Source organism: Drosophila sulfurigaster, chromosome 2L, assembly GCF_023558435.1.
Source record: "Drosophila sulfurigaster albostrigata strain 15112-1811.04 chromosome 2L, ASM2355843v2, whole genome shotgun sequence".
NCBI classification, from domain to species: Eukaryota; Metazoa; Arthropoda; class Insecta; order Diptera; family Drosophilidae; genus Drosophila; species Drosophila sulfurigaster.
Window position 1 is genome coordinate 25,685,078 of NC_084881.1, and position 27,111 is coordinate 25,712,188.

General features: G+C 36.0%; 1 protein-coding gene across 2 annotated transcripts in view; it reads right to left on the reverse strand.

Moving 5' to 3' along the window:
- Positions 1-433: 433 nt before the first annotated feature.
- Positions 434-27,111, reverse strand: part of LOC133843311 (polypeptide N-acetylgalactosaminyltransferase 2) — a 36,886-nt gene continuing 10,208 nt past the window's right edge. For both annotated transcript variants that reach the window (XM_062276824.1, XM_062276816.1), the window contains exons 3-7: positions 4,536-5,011; positions 4,273-4,439; positions 2,633-3,320; positions 2,382-2,554; positions 434-1,680 (exon numbers count right to left, since the gene is read on the reverse strand). In XM_062276824.1, the coding sequence (XP_062132808.1) occupies positions 1,379-1,680; positions 2,382-2,554; positions 2,633-3,320; positions 4,273-4,439; positions 4,536-5,011 (1,806 nt within the window). In that variant the 3' untranslated portion in view covers positions 434-1,378. The remainder of the gene's footprint in view (positions 1,681-2,381; positions 2,555-2,632; positions 3,321-4,272; positions 4,440-4,535; positions 5,012-27,111) is intronic.

Here is a 27,111-nt window from a genome sequence, read left to right on the forward strand (position 1 = left end):
TGCTTCTAACATATATAATAATATATATATTTATATATATTTATATAAAAAAACTACATAAAATTCATTTACACACAACAACAGAAAAACTCATCAAAATTAACAATAAAAGCACTTGAACAAATGCAAATGGAAATGGATGTGGAAGTGGAAATGGAATGTGAAATCGCCATAAAAATATTGTAAAATATCGTAAAATTCATATAAAACAAAGGCGGCAAAAAACTCTCGAAAGAAAAGCAAATTAAATGCTCGCTGTGTGTGAGTGTGTGTTGTATGTGTGTGTGTGCAATAGTATTTAATGTTGAGTGAGTGAGTGTTTGTGTATTTGTTTGAGTTAACTAGAAATTTTAAAATTTATTCAAATATTGAAATGAATGCGTTTCGCATGCACTTACAATCAATGGAAATAGTATTTGAAAATTGATTTCAATTATTGTTTTGGCATTTTTCTTTTTGTTTGTAAAATTTTAAAATAATCATATATATACATATACACTTAAATTGTTTTTGTTGTCTAATACATTTCGGTGAATGTATTTTAAGTACTTAAATTTATAACTAAAACTAATGATAACATTTCTTATTTATTTTCCTCTTTTTAATTTGTTTTCTTTTTTTTTTTGTTGTTTGCCTTTGTCATAGTCATAGAGATAGTTGAAGCCTCTGAGCTTCAAATAGGGTTACAGATAGATAGTTTTAGTTTGGGAATTGTTGTTATTTTATAGTTGTTGTTGTTGCTGTTTCTGTTGTTCTGCTGGGCTATCTAGATGATAATTGACTTTGCGGGGGGCCGGTGAAGGGGAATGTGTTGAGTTAATGCAAATTATATTTTTATTCTTTAAGCAGCTTCCAAAGGGTTTACGTTAGTATATGTTTGTATGCATGTGTGTACTCGTATGTAGTTTATATATTTTTTAAATATATTTTATTACATATGCATATACATACAAAAAATTAATCAGTCTAAGTACGTGTTTTTGTTGTTGTTGTTCTTCACACACACTTCTCCTCGAATTCTCCAAAGAAATTTGACTTGTACAACACATTCAACTTGTAACTTAAATATCATATTAGTTGCAACTTATACTTTCTGTGTGGTTCTTTGTGTGTGTGTATGTGTGTGTGTGTGTGTGTATGTCTGTAAACACATAGAAACCACATACTTCATCATCTTCATCCTCATCATCATCGTCATATCCGAGTAGGTAGCATTTATAAACATTCACAAATATCACGAACCGAACTGAAGATCGCTTCAACGGAAGCCACATTTTCACGTTCTTCTCTCTTTGTCGGTTCTTTTTTTTTACTCATTATACTTTCTATCTTTCGAAAACAAATCTACTTAGTTGGTCGTTTGTTTGGTTCGCTGCTCTCACGCATATTTGCTAAATTTCCAACGCTGTGTCGACAGCGCTGAATTGCAACGCTGTGCACTAATTCCCTGCTCGTTGTGATCTCGCGTGTCCAGGCAAACGTTAATCTTGTTATGCCGCACCATACCGCCATCACGTATGATCCAGCGTTGATTCTCCGAATCGTCGCATGACTTCAGCACCACCTGAGAGCCGCGAGCGAACTGCACCAGGGTTAGGCAGAGATCATCGTGCTTGATTTCGCCGCGTTTCGAGTATGCCCATTCCTGATTGCCGCCCGTATTGTGGCAGGGGAAGAGACCTGCAAGTGGGGAAGAGAAAGGACAAAAAAGGTTGTGTTGTAAAGCAAGAACATTTTGAATTAATTTTGCGTATTCTATAGCTAACAATTTATATATTATTGTTGAGTAGTTAGTACTTAAGCTATAGGGGTATGTTGACCGCCTTTGTAGAAGAAACTTTCGCAAAAAATGTACAACTTCTGACAATGTTAAACAACACAAAAAATATGCTTAAAGTTAAACTAAAATTGATTCATAATTGATAAATGTGCGTTTTGGTGTATTAATTATACCATATACTTCCCATATCTATTTGGTTTTCTAAACAGGTGCTGAATTTTTAACTTATAGCATTGTAAAATACCAAAATCATATTATAATTATGTATATTCATATTATATATTTCGTACTTTTTGTAACTTTGCTACTTTTAATATCTATAATTTTCATGATTTCACTTTCAAGGCAAAGGGATGCTTACTGTAAAAGTTGTGAAACGTTAAAATATTGTGTTATAAACGAATTAAAATTTGACTAAAATGTAGGTTGGTCTGTATGTTATGAAAAAGTTTTTCTCTTATTATTTTTAAATTTGTAATTTTTTTTTTAATATTTAATAACTTTAATTTTATAATACTTCATTTCTTTCCAACTTATTTTTTTTATGTTACTTTAACTTTTATACTAATCTAATTATTTGCAACTTGTTTTTGTTACTCACCCACAGTGCCGTCTATCAAATGACCCATTGTGTCTAAGCATTCGGTCTGATCCTGTCTGAATTGCCCCACTTCCTGAGGTTCGGGGGCCTGCAGATCGGGATACACGTTCTCCAGATACCACTTGAAGGGCTTGCAATGCAGTTTCTCCTTCAAAGCCAAACGATCATCAATGCTGAAGAAGAGATAAAGATAAAACAAACAAGCAAATTAAAGCTCGGCAGTTGAGAAAAAAGTTTTAAGCTCAACTCACTTGCCAAATGGAATATTTTTGGCCAGCGGCACTGCATTGTAATAATGCTGCTTGTAGTCATCCATCCAGACCTCGGCAGCGCGTCGTGTATTCCGGGCAAAGACATTGCCACTGCCTCCAGGGAAGGTGTAAGGATGACGCTTGCGGAACACGTGACCCACTCGACTGCAGGGAATAATCTCCAAGCTGCCACCGCATTGCCACACTCGGAACGAAATCTCCAAGTTCTCACCGCCCCACACGTCCATCTTCATGTCGTATTTGCCCAACTTGTTGAAGTACGCTTTGTCGATGACAAACAGACCGCCAGCAATCATGGGCGTCCTGATCGCAGTCGTGGGGTCATTGTGGCGAGCAGCACGCTCACTTGGACTCAAATACTCCCATTTGAAGATCAGATTCCAATCGAAACCACCGCGCAAATCAGCCGAAGCGCCAATGTACTGGAAGTTGTCCATGCTGATCACATCGATGACGGGACAAACCACCCGGGTGGGATCCTCGCGCACACGCTCCAACAAGGGTTCCAGCCACTGCTCGTTGCACTCCACATGGCTGTCGAGGAAGGTGAGAACACTGCTCACAGCCGCGTCCGCGCCGCGTACTCTTGATCTGACCAAACCTTCGCGCTTGTCGTTACGTATAATCCGCACCTTGTCGATCTTCGCGAGTTCCAGACCGTCCTCGGCTGGAAAGTGTAAAAGAAAAGTGCAGAGTTGGCGCATTGTTAAAGTTTGTGTGGTAAGTTTGAATTTATTGCTATTTAAAGTATTTTGAACAAGGGCCAAGTAGGTCAATCAATTGGTTGAGCTAGAAAACTATCTGCGGCTAAAATATTGCTGCCAATATCTATGCCAAGCAAGTAGAATTTGTCTTGACTATCTTAAAGTTGAAATATATATTATTATTATTTGTATATTCATTTAATCTATATCTTAAAGCATTAGGTTTTTTTTTAAATAATGGGAAATAACTGAAAAGACTGCTGCAAATAATAAAAGTTGTGTTTAGCTATCGAATTAGTTAATCTGAAATAAGAATTTCTTCTTTATTTATTGAGCTTTATATTTCAAGTGGTTTGATGTTTAATCTGGCATATTTTGTATTCTCTGGTATATTTTGAATGTAGTACTATATTGGTATATCAATCATAGTCCTCAGCTCTTTTCGGTATATTAATTGAGCTATAGTTTTTGTTGACAATGTGGTATATTTTATGCTCTATGGTATATTTACAATTTAGAAATATACTGGTATTTTTTTCAGTATATTAATTGAGCTATAATTTCTGTTGATTGTGGTATATTTTCTATATTTTGAATGCAGTACTATATCAATATACCAAATATATCCTGTGGTATTATTTGAGTATTTTTATAGTATATTAATTTGGTATATTTTTAAATTAATACCGCTTTGTTTTGCAAATGGGTAGCAAATGTAAACATTCAGAATTAAACGGTTGCAAAAGGGCAAAAACTTTTCATTAAACATTAATATTTTCTTTTGCATTCATGAAGTGAAAGAAAAAAGTATGTCAAACAGAACAAAGTTTAATTTACTGCTCTGCAAACTTGGCACAATTTTCACCTAGAGTCAGCTTAACATATTGTTGTGTGCGGTAGTGTCAGCATACTTACGGTGGTCACTGTAATCGTCCACCAGCACAATTTCGCGTATCAAGTGCTCTGGACTGCGATTGAGCACGCTGACAATGGTTCTCAGCAGCGTTGAGCGCGCCTCGTTGTGGAAAGTGATGATGACGCTTGTTTCGGGCAAATCCTCGCGGAATTTTCTCGCGCGGCACCTGAAGGGGTGGGAGAAAGGGGGGAGAAAGAGAGAGAGAGAGGGAAAGGGAGTTGAAGAGACATGGAGTGTATGCATGTTAAAATCGCAAACTTACATGGGATTCCTTGTGTCGGGAATCTCGCGATTACTGGGCAACGCATCGCTGGCCTCCTGATTGAAGCGATTCCTGATGTACGGATCCTCGCCACTGCGCAGACCGCCGCCTCGAATGTAACCGGCCTCATCGAAATATTCCACCTCGCCATTACCACGTGAGCTGGGTGCCATGGCCAGACGTCCGGCAATTGGGAGACTGCTGCTGCTGCCGCTCTGTGAGGTCTCCTCGAGCGCAACGATGCCATTCAACTTGAGGCCATGGACCGCATTGCGTTCGAAATCCTTTACGGAGCCGATTAAAATGACATTGCCGCCGGGATCGTCTGCTCCACTGCCGCCGCCAGACGCTCGAACCCCGGAGTTGGCAGCTGGCGCCCATTGCTGGCGTGCTGTGGATGCGCCAGCCGATACATCGTCCTGGTATTGCTGCATGGCCGTTGCCACCTCACGTAGCCTCAACGCTCGATTTTCCACCTAAAAGAGCACACACAAAAACAGAGAGAGAGAGAGAGAGAGAGTCGTGAGTGAGTGTGAGTGTGGAAGAAACATTGCCACATTTAATTTATTTCTTTAATCTCCGCCACATTGGTGACACAGCCAGCGTGTGGCAATAACTCAACTCAACTGCAAAAGCAACAGGGCAAGAGGACACGAGGTGGTCGAGAGCATCCAGGACACGACAGGACATGGACAGCAGAGGATTAGAGCAGATTCAACTTGCTGAAAAACTTTACAGCTTACAACAAGCAGCAGCAAAACACGCTACAGGCTGACTTATGGCTAAAAGCGTCGCCCAACAACAGCAACAACAACACAAATAATATTTTGAGCCAGTTTTACGCTTTTTGTTACAAAGATTAATAATCTATAAATGACATTGGGGCCAACGCTTGACCCAGTTCACAAAGCTTTGCCCCAAAGGCAAAGGAAAAAACAAAGTTTTTAGATGCTCATTGCTGTGATAGACTCGCAAAATATGTAAAAAGTTATGTCCGAGTTTTATCGAGTGCCACTTTCTACTACATGTTGTACAAGATCGCACAACTTTTGAAATATTATATATATAAAGAGTCGATTAGAGTGCATTAATATTACATGCACTTGGCAAGCATTTGCCAAGAGAATTCTTTATAACTTTTGCTGCATTGAGAGTGGTTTTTCAATAAGCGTCAAGGAAAACAATAAAAATGATTGTTTTAACTCGCTGCGTGGCAATAAATTTCGATTAATTGCAACCAAAGCAAATGAGAAATAATTTGTAAAAAGTTTTCCAGCAAGAATTTATGGCAAGACAATAATTTCTCTTGATAATACCCCATATCCATAGAGTAGAAGGGTATTATAAGTTTGTGCTTCCAGGAAATGTATTTAATAGGCATCTCCATCTTCCTATAAACTTTATCTATTTTTAATCTGCGTTAAAATCCGAGGCGATATAGCGTTGTCCATAGTCAAAGTTTTTTAAAGAAGCCCAATACAATCGGGACTTAGTAGCTTTGCCTGACAATCTGGTATATTTTGTATATTAAATATGTAAAACTATAACGATATACCAAATATAGCTTTTAGTATATTTTAGTATTTTTTGGTATATTAAATATGTAGTACTATTATTAAGTTTTATTTAAATATATACTACTATATCGATATATCAAATATAACTTTTGGTATATTTTTAGTATTTTTGTGGTATATTTTGGAATATTTGTAGAATCTGATTTTATTGAAAATGGATAATGGATATCTCACAGTCGAGTGTGCTTTCTTACTTGCTATGAATAATTCCTCTTCATGTTGTATTTGAATTTATGTTTAGTACTTTGACAACTTAATTAAGACACCCCTCGTCAAAGCGATATAAATCTATCATATCTATCATAACTTCTATACGCATATGACATACATATTTGTCATTGTCACTTCGCTGACGATAGCGTCAATCGTTTTTACGTGCTGCTCTTTTTTCTGCAATCTCATCCCATTGTCGACAACAAAAAGCAGCGCATTAAACTTCTCCCCTTCTCCCTCTACTCAAAACTCATTCAAGATGCAAGCAAAGCTTTGTGTTTTGCAGATAATATTTCGGTTCTTGTCCTTGCATGCGAATCTCTAATCCTCCTGTCTGTGAGTATCAAAATAAAAGAAAAGAAATAAAAGTAGGAGCAGAAAAAAAGAAAAAAAGGGTAAATCCTTTCTGGGTATAAATCCCGTAGGGTATAGACAAATAAAGACTTGTACCGGATTTCCGTTTTTATATTGCTCGTAATATTATGTAAATTGTATAAATAGCAAAAGAATACTATATAGAGCAGAATTAATGCCATATGATGAGGGACAACAGTCGATTGAGGAAAGGATAACAACAGCAGCAGCTGCAGCTGTGGAAAAAATAGAGTTCAGGCTGCAAAACAGAAAACTTTTTGGGTTTAACTAATGATGGATTGTTATTGTTGTTGTTTGGTTGTTGAAATGATTTGCAAAAGGCCAAAGATTGACATACTTTCACTCTCCTTTCACTCTTTCGCTCCTTTCACACGCTCCTTTCTACTAATAAAATCGAGAGAGAGAGAACGAGTTTCATTTACCCATGACTCGTTTATTAATTGTGTTTAACATTCAATCTATTTGTCATGCTTTATGGCCAAAAGTGCTTGGCCAGACCCTCATTTGTTATACGCGACGTATGCGTGATGTTTTTTCTCGTTCATGTTGTTCTTGTAGTTTTAAAATCGAAACTGGCACGTTTAAGGTTGTTTTTTTTTGTTTTGTGAGTGTGTTGGTTGATATTCAACTTCCGTTCTCAGTCTCGCCTTTCTGCGCTTTCGATTTGCATGATACGTGACCCCTTTTAACGCCATTTCCAAACGCATTTGTTATAGGGCAAAACCCCGCACTTGGCTCTTGCCTCGTGCAAAGTGTCTGCATTGTTAAATATTTAAAATGGTCTTAAGTGTCGAATTATGTGACAAGCTGCAAAAATTTCAATAGACTCTAGCTGTCGTCTGTCTTCTGCCAGACTTGTCAAGTGGCCCGAAGCTGATGTGGATTGGGATTCGGGGTTGTCTCAAGGCATTCGTAAAGTCAAAAACATTCATTGTCCTTTTGTGTATTGCACGAATCACTTAAGCTTCAGCAAAAACCAACTGAAATTTCCATTTCACACACAAGAGCATTTAAATCATATTATTCAGTTTGACAAATAATCTGCAATTTGCAATGTGCTTGTTTAATATGTGCAATGCACAAATAGTTATTTAATTTGTTATTCAATTTGTTTGCTCTGCCACACAATAATTCTTTGCCCGATTGTTGTTATTATTATGCACACACAAACAGACAAACAAACATCCTTTTTGGTTATTATTATTAATTACACTTTGAGCTGGGGCTGCTGCATGATGGACAGCCTGGCCATATATGAGATGAAAGCATGGAGATAAAGGACCAAAGACCATGTGATATGTGGCTGTATGCAGATAACAAAGCGTACAAAGAATGGAGCAAGAAGAAAAGCGCAATTGTTGCCACATTAACGAAGATTGAATACGCTGAAAAAGTAATCCAATCTAAGCAGAAATCTTGTTAGACGCGTTCTTAATTAACTTTGGTATGAAAAGGCAACGCGAATTGAAAGACGACAGTTTTGTTGAAGCTGCAGAAAGTAATAATTCATATTTAATATTGATTATGACAAAGTCTGTGCATATAATGTAAATTTCATTTTATTATATAGTTGAGTCGAGAATCTATTTGTAAACTAAAGTAAACAAAATTTGCATACTTATTCATTTTTCTTGCATGAAATGCAAACTGCACAGCGATGAATGGAGCTCGCTCAATACACTCGACAACCTATTTGGGTGCGCACATGGCGTATACGCAATATGAGCACACACACAAGGTCTTGGCCATGAAATAGTGCGTTTCTTATCAAGTAAAATATTGGCAGCTATGCATATGCGACAAGGCAAGGAGTTGCTCATTCTCTTCTCCTTTCCCTTCTTTTTACTCCATCGCTTTTGGTATTGGAAACAGTTTCAATTTAGCCATTCGATTTGTCGTTCTTGCCACACTTGCCTTTGCTCTTCGGTCATGTGTAACTTAATTAGTTTCATTGTTTGCATTGTGGAGTGAGTGATGGACACAAGGGAGACAGCGACCGAAAGGGGAAAGGAGAATGAGGATTTATGGTCAATGATTGGTTTTTGGCTGCACTCCCTGTGTGCGTATGTGTGTGTTTTGGGGGACCAAAATATCTAAAGGGTGCAAAACGGGGTAAGCGGATTATTGGCCGAGATCATTATGCTCATTTTGGCACAACAATCGATATTGGTTATTAACTTGTTACTGCTATTGCTGCTGCTGCTGCTACTGCTGCTAATTAGCCATAACTCAAATTTAGCCTACATGCCTCCTGATAATAATACAAACAATATTTCAGGCCAAAAGAATTGCCAAAACTTTTGTCAATATAATTTAGTCGACATACAACAGTTTTTATTGTTGCTGTTGTTGTTGGTCTCTGGAGAGCAACTTTCAGTTAAGAGTAATGCATTGATAAACGACTCTTGTTGTTGTTGTTCTTGGTTGTTGGCACGTGACTTGAAGCCAACTTTTGTGTAGCACACACGTTGCATTTGCCCATGACGCTAATGTTTGCCACCGTTCACCACTTTTTTTTTTTGGTGTGTGCAAACACTCACTTGCCCAATTAGTCAATCAGCCAGTCAATCAATCGATACACTTGAATATTTTTCTGACCTACACTGCATCACTCTGTCAAAACTGTGTCATTAGTCAATCAACAGCAGCAGCATCAACGGCAAAAACAACAAATATCGCGGTCTATATGGATGTGGTCCATAGTCGGCAACAAGTTGCCACAAATGGATCTTTTTTTGCTGTTATTGCTCTTGCTATCGATGATGATGCTTTCGGTCATTTTTTTTATGTGCAGCTCGTTTAAAGTTCAATGTTTGAGTTCAATGCTTGCTCTGCTCTTATTGCCTTCTTTTTGTCTACTTCATTTGATTTGTTGCTTATGGCATTCATGAATGGAATTGGAATTGCATTATATATTTCAAGTTGATTATAACAGGTTTTACTAAAGGTTTATTGGCTTGCTCTGAGTGCGTAGCCTTGGGTGAACAATTACAAAAGGAAGATAGACAGAATTGATAACTCGTCTAATAAAAAAATAATAATATGAAGAAAAACGGTATTTAAACCAAAATTATGTTATTCAAAATACAAATTTAAAGTTTGAAAATAAGGTTATATAACAGTTCATTGGCCTTCATAAAGAAGAAACCAAAAACTTTGATGACTCGCTTTATGTTGAACTTAAAAATGAGTAATTTTAAATACTTTCAATCAGTTCATTCAATTGAATATTAGCGTAGTTTCAATAAATTGGCTTGGGAGGTGAATTCAAATAGAAGAGATAAATATTTGATGTCGCGTTCACTTGTGAACTTAACAAATACAAAATTGTGAATAAAATACAAGTTTAAAACATATTTTTTGGTTTTTAAATAATAAATACGACATTTTAAAATAAAGTTTACTAATAGTTTTTTATTAATTTGAATAAATAGCGTTGCAAAGACGATTCATAAAACGAAACAAGAATTTGGTGACGCGTTTTATAATTAACATAAAAAAGTGTTTTTATTTCCATCTCAAATATAAAAATATATTTTAAAATATCATAAAATACCAGTAAGAATACCATATAATTCCAAAAAATACTATTTGAAATACCTTGAAGTACCAAAAAATATAGCACACTATTCATTTATATAATTGGGTATAAACTTGTAGCCTAGGGAGAACAATTTAATCAAAAGCAACAGCATTTAATATCAATTATAAAAAACTATTTTTAAATACCAACAAATATCAAAAATACCATTATAAAATATAGAAAACTATCCATGATTGCTTTAATAATTAAATTAAAAAATAGTAGAGAAAGTAAAATGAAATTTTACACCATTTTAAAGTAGAAATAACTAACAATTTAATCATTTTTCCATTAAATCACATTTGCATCACTAAAAATTCAGACCAATTTCACTTCCATTTATCTTGTAACTATTCCCTAAATAATAGTGCAGTTGTGCCCCAAGTCCAATCTCTTTTGTCAAGCTATTTCCATTGAAGCAATCATTATATTATTTTCAAATCTTTATTACGAAACTTTGTTGGAATTATTGATGCAAACTCGATGTTTTTGACTCTAGCATACAATAAGATTTGCTTGAACAGCTTTTGAACATCAGAATTTCGATAGAAAAGCATTTAAAATACAAATACAGAAAGAAGAAAGGGAGAGGGAGAAATTTGCATTTGTTGCTTAGCCCAACTACTATTCGAGTCAATTGTCGTGTGCTTAAAGTTGTGTTTTTGGCCAGACAGAAATCTGTGCCCATGTCATGTCTCATTTCCAATTTCATCAACGGTTCATTGCTTCTACAGTTATTCTGTTGCTTTGACAATGGGCGTGTGTGTGTTGAGTGTCTGTGTGTATGTGGTGTGTGTATTTTTCTTGGCATTTGTCTTTGCCGAAGACATCGAAAATATTTTTGTATTTTGTCGAATCAATATTTTTGGGCGTGCATAGATTTTTAATTGAATTTTGTTTGTTGTCTTTCGTTAGTTGTTGCTGACGCACAAATGCCAATGCCACAAACACACGCATGTGTGTGTAGGTGTGATTGTGTGTGTGTGTGTGTGGGTGTGTTGGTATGGTTGCATTGCATATTCAATTCTCGTCATGTGCAACTTGGAACATCGAAAGGTCTTAACTGATTTGCAATGCGATTGAAGTTCAATTTATGCGGCCTGAAAGCCAAAGAAATTAGTTTTGCAGAACATTGGCAAAAAACTTCCATTTGTTGTGTGAGTAAACTCACATTTTTTCCTTTTTTTCTTTTTTTTTTTTGTGTAAGCCAAGTTTAATCAGTATACTGTGGCTTTTCTCTGTCGGTTTGTCGGTTTTTGTGAGTAGAGACACTTGGGGCAAAAATAAATTTGATACGTTCCAATTACTGAATCATGCAGTCTACTTAGTAGCTATCTAGCCAACTGGCTGCATGGAAACTACAACTACGATGCCGATGTGAAAATCATTCAGCTGGAAGACTGCACAACCGAGTTAAGCACAAAAAAAAAGAACAACAACAGAAAATACCAGAGCGAGAGAGAGATAGAAAAAAAATGAGATATATAACATGAAATGAGCAACACGAAAACGAAACAAAACGAACCGAAACTGAGGCCAAAAGCTAACCAAACGAAACGCAACAAATTAAAATCATTGTAAGAAAACATGAAAAGAAATTGCTGGCGAAAATTTTCACTAATTAATCAAAAAAAGAAAAAGAAAATAGGCAAATGTGAAAAGCTTACCAAAAAAGGCAGCAAAATTAATTGGAGATGACAGCCAAATGTGACACTCAAAGAAGTTAAGCTGATCAACAAATTCAAAGAGGAAAAGCATTTAAGAAATAATTTTTTTTTACATTATTATTGCACGACCAAAATAAGTAAACAGAATTACAAAAAACAACCTATCAGGAGCTTCATATTTCCCTTTCACACAATTCATTAATTCGTTGCTCCTCAGATGGACTTTCGGGTTCGATATCGGATAACATCTTTTGAGTTTCCTGTGCCAAACGCACCAATGTTGTCAGATCTTTTTCCAGGCAATCGATGCGTTTCTTTTGCAGATCGATGACAGTCATAAAGCGTTCGATCTGTTCCCCACGAGTCAGGGCTAAGGCACGCCAATAAGCCGCATCGTTGGTCACATCAACGTACTCCGACATCGATTTCGTGTGGTTTAAACGCTTCTGCAGCATTATCACAATGTGCACCAAGAGACGAAAGCTAAAACGTTGCGGAGTTGCGATAACTTCAGCTTCATTCTTAATCGTATTCACTTTTAGTTCATGTGGTTCACCAAAACTATGCTCTGCACTATTTTCAATCATTTCCTTTTGTTTGTGTGCGTTTTCCATTTTGTTTAAGGATTAAAATAAAAGTCTATTTCTACTATTGAAATGCCAAATTTAGTTAAGTTTTTTCTTTGTTGTAAAGTCGTAGCCTATTTCTTTATGAGTTTCTCCATATTTCAGACGCTTTCTCAATAATAAATCAATTAATGGGCAACTGTAATTCGTTTGTAATTTCTCTTCTTTTTTTAGCAACAGTTTAGCGGGAAATTGCTTAATTTAAACCGTCTTTTTTTTCTCGCACAATATTCTCTGAACATCTTCGTTGCTTTTATAGTTGATTTTTATCATAAAACTTTAATTGTTGCGCTTGTTACATTTCCGGGCAGGCGAAAATTTCTTTTCCCTTCACTACTTCTCTTCTCTATCTCTCTCTCTCTGTGTTTATTTCTCTCTCTTGTTGTTTCTTTAGATTTTCACCGTCGTCGCATCTTGAAACTTTTATGGGACATTAACAAAACACGAAATCTCTTGGCTACGGCTAATTTCCTATACAACAGCGGCAAAAGGCGAAGATTTTCTCTAGGTTTAATGAGCTGACAGCATTAATCGCAGTTTTAAGTTTTTGGATATTATTTTGATGTTCCCTTTGGGGCGCATCAACATTTATGCGTTGTGCGATAAGCGATGATTTGTCGTCTCTTTCTTAATGCAACATGAGATACCCTGTAATTTCCTTTTGCAAAACAAAAACACAAATTACCGCTATCACTTGACATTCACTTCCAAGTCTCTGGCTACCCAGGGGGTCCAAAATAATGTTGTTGTTCACTGTGTTTGCTACTTATCAGATTTGCCTGTCAATCAGTTAGCCAGAATTTACATAAGCCACACGGTAAATTTTGTGCAAAAACCGTTGAGTATTTTAATGGCAAATTTATGTTCAACAAATGTCGAACGGTCAAACAACAATGCACAAACTCTGTGTGTGTGTTTACAATGCACTGCGGGGAAAACGGCACAAGATGCAATAAATAAATACATTTGCTCGTAATTTATCATCAATTACAGGCCGAGGTCGACACACAGAGAGATATAGAGAGCGGAGATGTTCGCCAGATGATTTGGCCTGCAGGTTAATTGAAAATCTCACATGCTGCCAGGTAAATCAGCCTTTCTCTAGCTCTGTCTATTGCTGTCTCTATCTCTCACAGCTATCATCTCTTTCCTTGTGTATTTCTATTAGACTTCAACTTTGTGCGAGTTGCGCAACTTTTGAGGCTGATGATGAAGCTGCGAGATGCCACAAAAAAGCAGAGAGAAGCACAAAAGAAAAACCAAATTGCGGCCAAAGCAACAATTGCAAATTGTTGTGTAGCAAATGTGTTGCATGTGCTTGTGTGTGTTTGTGGCATCTTCAGCTGCGATGGGGCAACAAAGTCACATGGCAAAAAGCTTCCTCCTCTCTCTCTGTCTAGGAAAACTTACTGCTGGTTAAGTAGCAAATTTGATGCTGTTGCAGCTGTCAGCTAACACAACTCAACCCGCCTCTTCCTCCTCTTCTCAGCAAACTGATGCAGCCTTCATTTTTGGCTATGGTTGAACAAACAAGTTTGTGGCTTTTGCTCAAGTCGCCCAATTTGCATGGCAAACTCAATTAAATAACCATCATTTTGAGCACTTGCCAGCGTTCTCTTTTTCACACATAACCCGAATAATTTTGACCAACAAATTTTTGGTCTAAAAGCAGCAGCTTAGCTGCCAATTTTCTCACCTTTGCTTGCGCCACAAAAGGCGTCTCTAATTTGAGTTAATTAAACCCGAGTTTGCAGCAACTTTTACAACTTTCACATAGTTTTAATAAATTATTGAAGACTACTTATTAATCTTATTGAGTAGCCATCCAATTGCCTTTCTTTTAAACAGTTTAACAATAAATGTGGCATCATTATTTATGCCAAGTGCATTGCAGTTGAAAACAATCAAGGTGCCACATTTGCAACAAGCTGTGTGTGTGTGTGGACATGTCAAGCACAACGCTGATGACCAAAGCTCTGTTGAGTGTAGCCTCAATCTGTTTGACTTGAAAATATTATCCTTATTATCCTTTGGCAGTCTTAACTCTTGCTTTTTGCCACACACAAATGCACATGCAGCTGCAGTGTTGCAGCTGTGGTTGTTATACCCACTATTTATAGGATAGAAAGGTATTATAACTTGGTGTGTGCATGCAGATATAAAATATAAACATATATTTTTGATCATCGTCAACAACCGAAAACGAATAGATCTCAGAGACTATAAGACTATGGTATGTTTTGTACTGTATGGTATATTATGAATGTCGTAGAATATCGATGTACCAATTATAGTCGTTGGTATATTTCACTATTATTCCGGTACATTAATTGAAATGTCTTTTTTAGACATTCTGGTATATTTTAAACCACATAGTATATTATCAATATTGAGTAGTATAACAATATACTAATTAAAGCCATTGATATTTTTCGGTATTTTTTCAGTATATTCATTGAGCTATAATTTTTATTTGACAATTTAGTATATTTGGTTCTTTATAGTATATTTTGAATGTAGTAGTATATTGATAAACCAAATAAAGCCTTTAGTATACTGTAGTATCTGTTCTGGTATATTTTTTACACTACGGTATATTTGGAATATAGTAGTATATCAATATACCAATTATAAACTTTATTAATTGAACTATGTTTTTGACAATCTGGTATATGTTGATAAACCAAATAAATCGTTTTTGCACTATAGTATTTTTTCGGGATATTAATTGAGCATATTCATAGAATAATACTATAACATTACCATTATTATTACGTATCTCTCAGTCGAGCAGACTTGACTGTAGCATTCTTACTTGTTGGTGTTGTTTCTGGGTGGCAATTTGAAGTAACTGCCACAGAGGCTGCAATAAATTGCATGTTGCATAAATAGCAGTAGTACTATAGTAGTAGTAGAAGCAGCAGCAGCTGTTGCATGCAACGTGTGTGTTAGAGTGTGTCCAAATTGCCACTGTGACTATGACTGTGACTGTGACTGAAGTCGCTCTAACGTTGCCACTGCCACTGACTCCGCCTCTGCCATGCTCTGCTCTGCTTAAGTGCTTGCAACTGCCACGGCCAGTGGTTGTTGTGGTTGCCACTGCTGCTGTCCCGCGTTGCAAGAGATCTTCATAAAATATATTGAAAGTGCTTGGCATAAATTTAAGGTCTCGCCCTGTCTCTGTCTCACTGAAGACAATGCTACCACTGAGTCTCTGCCTCTTCAGAGAATCAATTAAGGCCATGCCACAAACTAAGCAGAGCTGTTGATGAACTAACGCCACACACAACTATCTCTCTCTCTCTCTCGTTCTCTCTCTCACACTTTTTGTCGATATTTTCGGGCACTCATTAGAGGCATTTGTATCTGGGTATAATAATAATATACTCGACAATCAAAAGTTACTCAATTCGGGTCATTCATTAAGGCACAACTGAATGTCGTCATGCAGTTTGAAAACTGTGACTCATTCGGCGCTTGAAAGAATGTTTTCATGATGATGTGGCAGACACACAGACACAGACAAAACACAGATGCCGATGTACGATGTGAAGGGCAACGGGCAACGGCAACGGTCAGATATAGATACACTCGCATTCGCGCTCACATTCACATTGGCATAAATATTGTAAAGATACATTCGATTGCAGCGCTCGAGCACAAGAACAATAGCGGCGACAAATTGCCAAATGTGCGCATCCGCACATAAACAAAAGCCACATGTGCGTACAAAAGATACACAGCCATAGATACAGTAGCTACAGCAGCTACAACGGCTACAGATACAAATGTATCTGAGGCCGAATGTGACACGTCGCATTCTAATTAAAGCAAACACTTCTTGCGAATGATATTTGCTTATATAGTATGTAATTTTTATTACCACGCTGATGTCAGTTCGAAATATCAAGTATACGCAATACACACACAATTTACCAACTAAAATATTGTTTATCGCAATAAGCCCATTTCATTGCAATTAGCTTTGTTGCCATGGGTCAAATTGCGGTTGAATATGTAACAACCGCACTTCGACCGCATTTACCGCATTATATTGACCAATATTTTTGTAGAGTTGTTGCAAATGATATTTATTATTTAATTTAATTGCATTTTCGTCGCATTTTGTGTTTAAACAGGATTTAACCGCAGCTTAGCCACAGTCAATGAGCTAAATTAATAGCAGGTTGCAAAAACATTTTTAAGCTCAACTTGTTTTCGTGTTTTTGCATTCCAGATTTTTTAACTTTAAGGTCGTTGAACACAGCATTGTTCTGATTTGCTGTTCTTGATAAAATATCTTAATGAGCCATGCCTTAAAAACGGGAGGCGACACTTAGAAGTTAGCTATTTAGAAAACTGACGTAAGTGCACTGAAATAGCAAAGCAAATTATAATAGATGTGTTTACTTATTTAAAGTTTATCTGCACTTGAAGTTGACATCAGAAATACAAAGTATCTGAATGGTCGCAAGAGTAGTTGCTTTGTTTTTAAACAGTTAAAATAATTAGGAAAAATAGAGTACTAAAAAGTATGGCAAGCGACTTGATTTTACAATTGATATTATGATATTTATTATAAAAGTAATATTACATGTAACATTCTAAATTTTGCTCTTTTCCAGACACAAGTTTACTGTTGTCGTTAGTGCAGTTTCCAATTAAAACTTTGTTTTTGAGAATAGTTGAAAATTATGCTGCTCAAGTGTAAAGCACATCAAAATTGTAACCAAAATATGTTTATGACATTAGTTTTGTTTAGAAATTACAAATTAAAGTGTCAGTTTAACTTAAAAGCTCAAATCTTAAACTAGTATTAAGATTTTGTTGACTTTACTTATTGTTACAAATTACGAATTAAACTATCAGTTTAACCCTTTCATAACTTATAACCTTAAAGCCTAGACGAGAGCTTAAATGTTGCTGACATTAGTTATATTTATAGGTTACAAATTAAACTTGTAGTTTAACCCCCAAATTATAAACCTTTAAATCCCATAAAAGCTATGCAAAAGCTATACAAACTAAACTGATTTTGTTGACATTCATTATATTTATAAATGACAAATTAAACTCGAAGTTTTTATTACTTAAAATCCCGAAGAAAAGTTAAGATTTGCTTGATACATAAATCACAACTAAAACTGTCAGTTTAACCCTCTCAAATTTACTGCTTTAAATCCTGGACAAGAGACTTGCTTTGTTTAACAATCGCAGAGACATAAACTAGACACCATAGCTTGATCCTAAACAAATTGTTGTTTCACTCAAAGAGTAGAGTCCAGCTATCTCGGCGGCACTTTCGCTGCTCCCCTTTATCCAAGCATTTGCAAGCGTTAACTTAATTTTGGAACGTCAAGAGGTTTTTATAGGCGCTCTTTGAGCGTTTTTATGCGCAAGGAGAGCGAGAGAGAGAGGGAGGGTGGAAGAGAGTGGACCACTGGACTGTGAGTTATTCGCTGGAGTTTTGTTGTGGCACAGTTGCGTAGTTTACGCATTTCACGACATCTGCTTTATGGAGTGCATTTTAGTAGAACTCTTGAAGTACGAAACGAAAAAAATAAAAAAATAAAACAAGAGGGACGTTAACAACACTAGCAAAACAGTAACAACACTATAAAGCCAAGTTAAGATGCCGTTTGCGAAGTAATCCGGTATATGACCCACATAACTCGAAACTTCACTTCAACTCGTACCACATTTCATTCACGAGGGCCGCTCCAAGCATTAAGTGTTGAGTGTTCAGTGTTGAATGTTGAGTGTTGACTGTAGTACGCCCTCTTTGTCAACCATCGCTGCTCTTCTGGCCATCTCATCATCATCGTTCCCCCCCCCAACTCCGTGTGCCTTTGTGTGCAGTCATCACTCACTTAACGTGTTTTGCGTCATAAAGTTCAAGTTCATTATGCCAACAAACAAAAGCAAAGTCAAAAAGCCAACTACAATAACAAGTTAAAACAGTCCGTTAACAGTCAGTCACAGTTTGTTGGAGGATGGAGAAAGGGGGGAGCGGGGAAGTGCGCCCACCGGGCCAACAAAAATTGTGAAGTACACACTTGCAGCGATTACACACACTCACTCGAAGAGATACCACGAAAAAGCGACGAGAGGAAAAAAAGTGAAACCATCGACAATAAAACACAGCACAAAGCTGCTGACCAAATAAAGCAGAAGAAGATACAAAAGCAACAACAACTACAGCAGTAATATAATAACAACAGGCAAACAATACACAATGTTAAATAATTATTATTTAATGGCATTTGCATTGCGTCGTTTAAGCCAGGCCGACAACAGCACAACAGCAGCTGCTGGCCAAAGTTAAGAAACATTTAAGCCGGATGCACATGAATTGGCCAAAAGGTTGCCGCAGTCTTCGCAAGCGATATTCGCACGCTTCCCCATCTCTCTCTTCCTTTGTTGCTCTTTTTTTCGTTTTGGTCATGTTGACATTTTAACTTGTCTTGGCTTATTTCGGCTTCTACCTTTCGCTCACGTTGCTTCGCTTCCTCCTCCCCCACTTTGCATGTGCTCGCCATTTAAATGCCAGCGCTAAATGTCTTCGAGATAATCATTAAAATACAAATACAATAGCTACACAAAAATAAAAGTAAAATAAAATTAAATAAGAATAAAGATACGAGATAAAACACAATTAGCTTGCAAGTGAAAGTACACAATGGAATAACAACAACAACAACAACTATTACAGCAAATCGAACAACTTGAGAAAGTCACAAGACACAATTCAAATTTCAATTCGAATTCGAATAAGCTTCGTCTCCTTCTTCTTTCCCCTTTTGTCAAATCGTTCACGTTTTGTGCATGACCAAGAGCTGACACTGCTCCCTGACTCTCTTTCTTTCTTTTTTTTTCTCTGTTCGGCTGCACTTCTCTCCCTTTTTAATCCCCCGGCCAATAAACTGCACCAAAAAATAGCCAACTATAGCCGCGACTTTTGGCCATTTGAGCCACTTAAGTAGTGGCATTCACCTCCTGCCTAGCAGCTTCTCCTCTTTTTTTTATGGCATACCCTGGGTGTTGAAAGGCCACGCGGAAAGAGTATATTAAGCGTAGGCGATGAATATGGCATTTATGGAAAGAAATGTGAGATTGAGAAATTTGGTTATATCGATAAGAAGTTGAAGTTTTTGAGACTTGATTTGCAAAAAGTTTGATATGGCTTGGAGAAGGTATAAATCATGGAGAGGATATACAGAAAAAAATCTAAAAAAGGTAACTTTAAAAGAAAAATATACTAAAATTATCTATAAGCTGAAATTATGTTAATTTAAAATGGTTATAATGAGGTTATAAGGTATAGTAACTTGTGTCCTAATACTTCGAATAAATCTCTGATAAAGTATACTTAAAGTATATTAAAAATACCTAATATATACTAAATACTAAAATACTACAAACTATACTTAAGAAAAATAAATGTGACCCCTTTTAAATAAATAAAAAATTTCCTAAAAATACTTTTAGTATATTTTTAGTATTTTAATATTTAGTATATATTACATATTTATAATGCACTTTTAGTATGTATTAGAATAGATTTACTTAGAGTCTTAGAACATTAGTTAATCGATAACCTCTTAGTATATCATTTTTAAAGTAATCTTTTTTTATTTAAATTTGATCAGCTTTAGATAGTTTGATTTTTAGTGATCTGCATTTTTGTATCCATAGCTACTATTCTTTTCAAAAAGACATCAACTACCGCTTCAACTTCAACCAAAGGGTATCTGTTAGCCGCTTATTTCAGGCTCATCTCGTTGCTTCTCGTATTGCTGACGCTTTTTGCAGCTGTGAGCTGCCGTTTTTATCGCCGTTGGGGCAAGCTTTGAGGCTGTGTCTCTGGCAATGTTTTTGCGTATAGTTGTGTGTTGTTGTGCGAGTGTAGTTGAGTGCACATAACTACGACTATATCTATGTTTTATGTGAAGGTGTCTCTGCAATAGTTTGTTGTTGTTGTTTTGTTTTTTGCTCATATTTGGTAGCACTTAAAATTTTGCACTGCCAGCATAGCAACTAGGAGAGCTGCTCATCGCTTTAGTGAGAAAAGCAAGAGTGTGAGTGAAAGAGAGAGAAACAGAGCTGAGAGAGAGAGAGAGAAGTGCTTAAGACTGGGCGCAACAGCAAAAGCAGCTGTTGGCTTCGAATAAGTCGCATATCATTCAATTAGTTGCATATCTTATTACACAAATTAGCTGATTTCAACATCCGTCGCTGTCTCTGTCATTTTTTCCGCTTCTTTCTTCAGCTGGCTGGCACATCAATTGTCTGTCTATTAATATTGAACATTTTTTTTGTCTATTCATCATTTGCTATTACATCAAAAATGACGACAACCAAAAATGTTGACAAGAAGGAAAGCTACACATGTTGTTCGTAAGGGGAAAATAGCGATTTCAATGTCAGCTTCAGCTGCAATTAAAGTTGTATAATAAAGAGCAAAGAGAGACTTTTTGGAGTAGAGTTTGTTTAATAGTAAATAAAACATTAAAACTTGCCAAAATAATCAAGATAGATAGTATCTATATATCCATCTATTAGATACACAACAGCTCCTTCAGCTACTCTTTTAACGTGTATAAAATAAAGCATTTGCTGTTGAAGGTTTAACTCCTCTTTTCTGCTAAATTGATTTCCATTTATTTCGAACAGCAAATTCAGAGAAAAAAAACAATTTCAGTGGTTACACGCAATGTTAAGAGGATTAAATATAAATACACTCAGAGAAAAGCAAAAAATATTGACAATATTTGAAAGAAAAAAGCAACTAAGTGTTTCAAAGAAAAGAACGCATTTTTTTCAAGTGCATGAACCTTAGAACAATTGAATTCGTTTGCTCGAAAATCCTGTCTTGGCAAATGGCAAATCGAAAATCGTATTGTAATATGTAAATACAGATAGAAAGGAAATGCAAATGAATTTGTACTTGTTGTGTTACAGAGGAAATTGAAAAAATAATAGCAATTGTCAAAATTGTGTATTTTCTAACAAACAAGCCAAAGAAATTGCAATGTAATTGTAAAATGTTTGCATGTTTTTCCCCCAAACAAGCTCATCACGTCTTCAATGTTTTAGCATTTAAAAGCCTCTTCAATATATTTTAATCCTTAGACTTAAGTCAAGTTTGCTCCAGAGTATTTAAAGTTTTCATTTTTGTTTAGCCTGTTGTGTCCTTAACGCAGCTTTGCCTTGACCTTAACGCTTAAACGAAGCTTCCGGTTTTATCCCACAGACATTTCCTGGCAGCGCGTAAACATTTATCTCAATTCAAGCAAAAACTACAACTTCTGCTGCTGCTGCTGTTGTTGTTGTTGTTGTTGCCTTATCTTTTGCCTTTTGGCCAAAGACATGACAAGCTGCTACAGCAGCAGCGGCGTCCAAACAAGTTGTAAAATAACAATAAAAATCAGCGAAATGAAATTGAAAGCGATGCGCGAGCAGCAAAGAAACAAAAAAAAATTGAACGAACATTAATGCCATATAATAATAAAGCCCATAATAATGAGTTAGAGGGGGGAGGGTAATGAAGGGTTTGAAACAGATGCGGAGATGGTTGGTTGGTTGGTTTGTTCGGTTGTTGGTTAGAGTTCAATAAAAATTATGAAGCCAAGAGCTGGCGCGACCTTGTGAAGATGCGTTGGATTACGTTGCGTAATCGAGAGAGGTGGCCAAGTCAACAGCTGGCAAAGTGGAATTGGCAACAGCAACAGCAACAGCAAACGAAAACGAAAATGAAGATGAAGATGAAAAATGAGCTGAAGAGGAGACGAAGAAGAGGGCAAAAACTGAAAAACCGGCTGCTGCTGCTTGAGCCGGTTAAGCGAGCTTCTTTAACTTTTGTTTTTGTTTGTCATTACAGTAGTCGATCGAATTGTTGTTGTTTGTGTTGTTGTTGTTGTTGTTGGCCACTGAAATTAGTGAAACACAAACAAAAAGGAGGCCAACAGCTAGCGTCATCTGCTGTCCGACCACCCGATAAGCATCTTTAATTATTCATTCTAAATCAAAGCAAGCCAAATGCCAAATGTTGTCTCTCCCATCTCCAATAACAAAGCCAAAAAGTTTACTTGATTTTACAATCACTTAAGAGGGGCAGTCAGAGGGGGGAGGGGCACTGTCAAAGAGCCTGACGAAAATGTTAATTGCTTGTGAAAGCTACAGAACAGAGTCATCTACATCGTTGTAGTCATCGTTGTAGTCTCAGGGCCACATTCGACGATAAACTTGCTAGCAGCGTCTGCCGCAGCACAAAAACCTAAACTGGAAATGTCTCTTCGATTCTATTCGTTTTTATTGAACAAAAGCAACAAGCAACAAATATAACGACTACAACAACTAAAAAACGCCAAAAGGAAAAAGGCCTGCGGAAAACCAGTTTCTAGTTTCAAGAATTTGTTTTAATTAATTTCTGTAGATTCGAATATTGGTCAAGTGACTTTGGAATAAATGTTAAAGGCCTAGAGCTTGTTTTTTTTTTTTTGGGTGGAAGCAGGTAAAAGCGCGTGTTAAGTGAATAGTCGACGGAGAAATACTCTGTATTAGCAAACAAATTTGATTATGTAGCGACTTGTTTCGCTTTTAATCATTGCTAACCAGGCGAAGGTTTTTTCAGTCAGTGATTAAGAAATCAAGTAGTGTTAATTTCAATTATATATAACCTTTTTTTAATAAATAAATAATCGATGCTATAAATGTATGCCTATTTTAAATGCGGAAATATAAGCTTAAATAAATTTAGCTCAATGACATTTTAAAACTCGTATTAGGAAATAAGCAAATATCAAGATAATCTTAACAAAAAGCCAAAGGTCTCTGCAGACAGTGCTTTAGAAAAAAGTAGAAAAGTATTATAACCGTCTGATTAGATAGAAGTTGTCGATATTATTTAGGAAGTCTAATGCAATGTGGTCTTAGTTGCTTTGGCTGACAATTTGGTATATTTTGTACCTCATGGTATATTTTGAGTGTAGTATTATATTAATATACTAAATTTTGCATTTGGTATATTTTAGCACTTATGTGACATATTAATTTGGCATATCTTAAGAATAATATACCAAATATAGCATTTTGGTATACTTTAGTATTAAAGTGGTATATTAATTCGGTATATTTTCAGTATAATATAGCACTGTTATGCTTTCATAAAAATGGGTAGCGGGCATCTCACAGTCGAGCACACTGTAGCTTTCTTACTTGTTTCAAGTATATATTACTAAGAAACATAAATAAATGTTATCAAAAGTCATCAAGCAAATAGAATTACAGACATGCAAACTTATCTTTTTCAATAAATCACTTATCATAAGCAAAGTGCAAAAAAGCAAAAGTGCTAAAGGGCAGTTTAAATAATAATAACAATATAATTTGATTGAGAGCTTAATTCAATTGTTTTATAAATGTGTTAATTAAAGTGCAGCGTTCATTGAAGAAGAACTCAAGTTGAACACTTACTTTAGAGCTCCGTTCTCCACACAAAGTAGAATACTAACTACTAGAGTTAGTCTGTTGAAATCTCAGTTTATTTGATATTGGCTTTCGTTTTCAGCACGTTATATTGTCATTTGGGCATCAAACAGAGCGTAACCGAATGTCACGCAATGCGCAGCACTCGACTTGGTTTTTTTTTTGCGCCAAGTTTCTAGTTTTATTATCGCTCCTTTCCCCTCGCTCTCAATGATATGCAGCTTTGACCATAAATCGAATCGCCGATGCGTAAAGTTATTTGAAACCATTTGAGTTTGAACTTGAAATTCGTTTCGTTGCGTCGAGAATTTTTGCTATTTCACTCTCGTAGAATTTCCATCTTATTTTCCTTTTTTTTTTTGGCATAAAAAGTTGTATGTAAAACCTGATTTAATGATGTGCCCCATTTTTGAGTGTGTGCGAAAATTGAAATTTCAGCTTTGACAAACTTTTGAAAATACTTGCGAAGAATTTCCATATTTGATGGGCAGACATTTGCATATAAGCAATAAAATTTTACGATTCCAAGGCAAACACACAACTCGGAGAGTGTGAGTGTGAGTGTGTGTGTATTTGTGTGGGAGGAGAAGATATCAAATGAGTTGTGTCGAGTTGATTTGAGTTCACATACATACACATAGAGAAAAGTATCTCGATTGAAAAGTAGTTTGCACATGTTGATTTAAAATCTTTTCGAAATAAACTTGAAATAAGATTAAAATAAGATTAAAAATATCAGAATTTTTATATTTAAATTTAACAACATTTGATTTTGATTTTAGATTTTGTCTTCTTATTGAATTTCAAGATTGATGGATCCAGAATTTTTATAGAATTTTCATTGTGATTTAAAAATAAACCTTCTTGGTTAAATTTAGACATCATCTTGATCCAAGATTTTATTTTTGATTCTAGCACATTTTTTTCTTTCTGTGTAGCTTGGGGTCTCTGAGACGATTGAGATGATGAGCGCTGCGAGCTAAGCTTATGTATTACTCAGCACATATTATTTATGATTAATCTGAAAAGATCTATGGGCATAATTAACACCCCGTTGTTAATGCTGAATTCGGTTGATCAGAGTGCGATTATGCTTTCATTAACACTTGCTGAGCGAAGCGTAGCCCAAAAATAACTTTCCCTTGAATGGGTTGCAGATGTAAGGGTATTTATGTATGCTTAGGAAAGTAGTTCAAACTGAAATAGAATAAATATGCAGAAAGGAATTTATGCAAATAAATGCGAGCTCATAAAAATGCTCCTTTTGGCAAACTTTTTGGGCAAATCTTTCAATTTATTTTTGGTTTAATTGCAAGCTTTGTCTGACAATTAAATTATTTGCTGTCCAAAATTGTGTTTTTATCTTTATTGGAATATGTGTGTGTATGCAAATAAATAATTCATTGAACATGTGCTTATAAATGTATAACTGTATAAATGGCATTCATGGCAAAAAAAAGACAGCAAAATAAGTTTATGGGTGGGTCAAACATCTACTCGACATGAAGGTACACAAAAAGGGGGGCAGATATATAATATATATACGTACAGAGTAGAGAGCAAAAGGTTGCATTTGATATCTGTCACATAAAATGCATACGTGCGCAAACGAATAAACATTTATAAAAACCAGCATGGGGCAGAACACAAATTATTTATAATTCATGCCATGCTAAATACCCTTACGTAGAGTGAGAGAAAATGGCACATTTTGATAAGAGTGAAAGAAAGTTACTGAATACATAAGTTCAGGTTAAATAGTTATACAGGTCAGTCAGTAAAATTACATTTTACATGTTACCCATAGGATGGGAAGGTATTATAACATTGTGCCGGCAGGAAATCGGGTAGAACAGGCAGAAGGAGGCATCTCCGACCCTATAAAGGATGTATATTCTTGATCAGCGTCAACAGACGAGACGATATGCGAATGACGGTCTGTGCGTCCGTCTGTATAAGCACATAGATCTCAGAGACTATCAGAGCTATTATTCTTTTTTCGACAGATTAAGTTTGTTTTCGATTTTTGCAACGCCGCAAATCGATAAAAATCGTATAATAAGCGATAGAGTCTAGAATTTTGGTACAGACAATAATGATTATTTAAAATTTGGTTGCAATCAGATAAAAATTGTATAAGGTATTTAATACAGACTTTTGTTAGTTGCTTTGGCTGACAATCTGGTATATTTTTCACTCGATGGTATATTTTTAATGCAGTACTATACACAATATACTGCCATTGCTTTATTGTAGTATTTTTTGCGGTATACTGATTCGGTATATTTTAAGAATAATACCGCACTGTTTTGCTTTTATCTAAAATGTTTTAGTATTTTTGTGGTATATTAATTTGGTATATTTTAAGAATAATACCGCACTGTTTTGCTTTTATTCAAAATGGGTAGCGAGTATCCCACAGTATCCACTTTATACCACCAATTCAACAACAGCTGCAGCATACTCTTTCGCTCGTAAGAGCATTAAAAATATGTCAGTATTTTTTGTGCTTCAGTAAATGGAAGTGATTAAATTGTGCATGTTTTAAAACTGTAAATTATTGTTAAAAGCTGTAGGCAACAAAAAAAATGTTCGCCCGTAGGCGCCATTTTGTTGGCACACTCACACACTCACACCTCACGCTCATACAAGCGCAACCCATGCATTCACACACATACAGACACTCACTCACGCTTTTCCATTGAGAGCAGCCCACATACACGCAGGCAGGCAGACGGGCAAAGCAAATATAATGAGTGTGAAAAGTAATTCAATAATGCGCTGTTAATTACACTTTTGATCTCTGCAATGATTTTTTTAATTGAGTCAAATAATAATTATATTTTGCAAAAACAAAAAGGCCAAAAGTGTTGAAACGTTAAAGGACACACAATACGAAAGCCGATTATATTGATAGCCATGTGTGAGTGTGTGTCTGTGAGTGTGTGTGTCGGTTGGAAAAGCACTCAAAGCTTTTTTGGCTGACCTCCAGCAGCATCAGCATCCGAAGCCGCAACCTCACCACCAAGCAGCCACAACAGTTGCAAC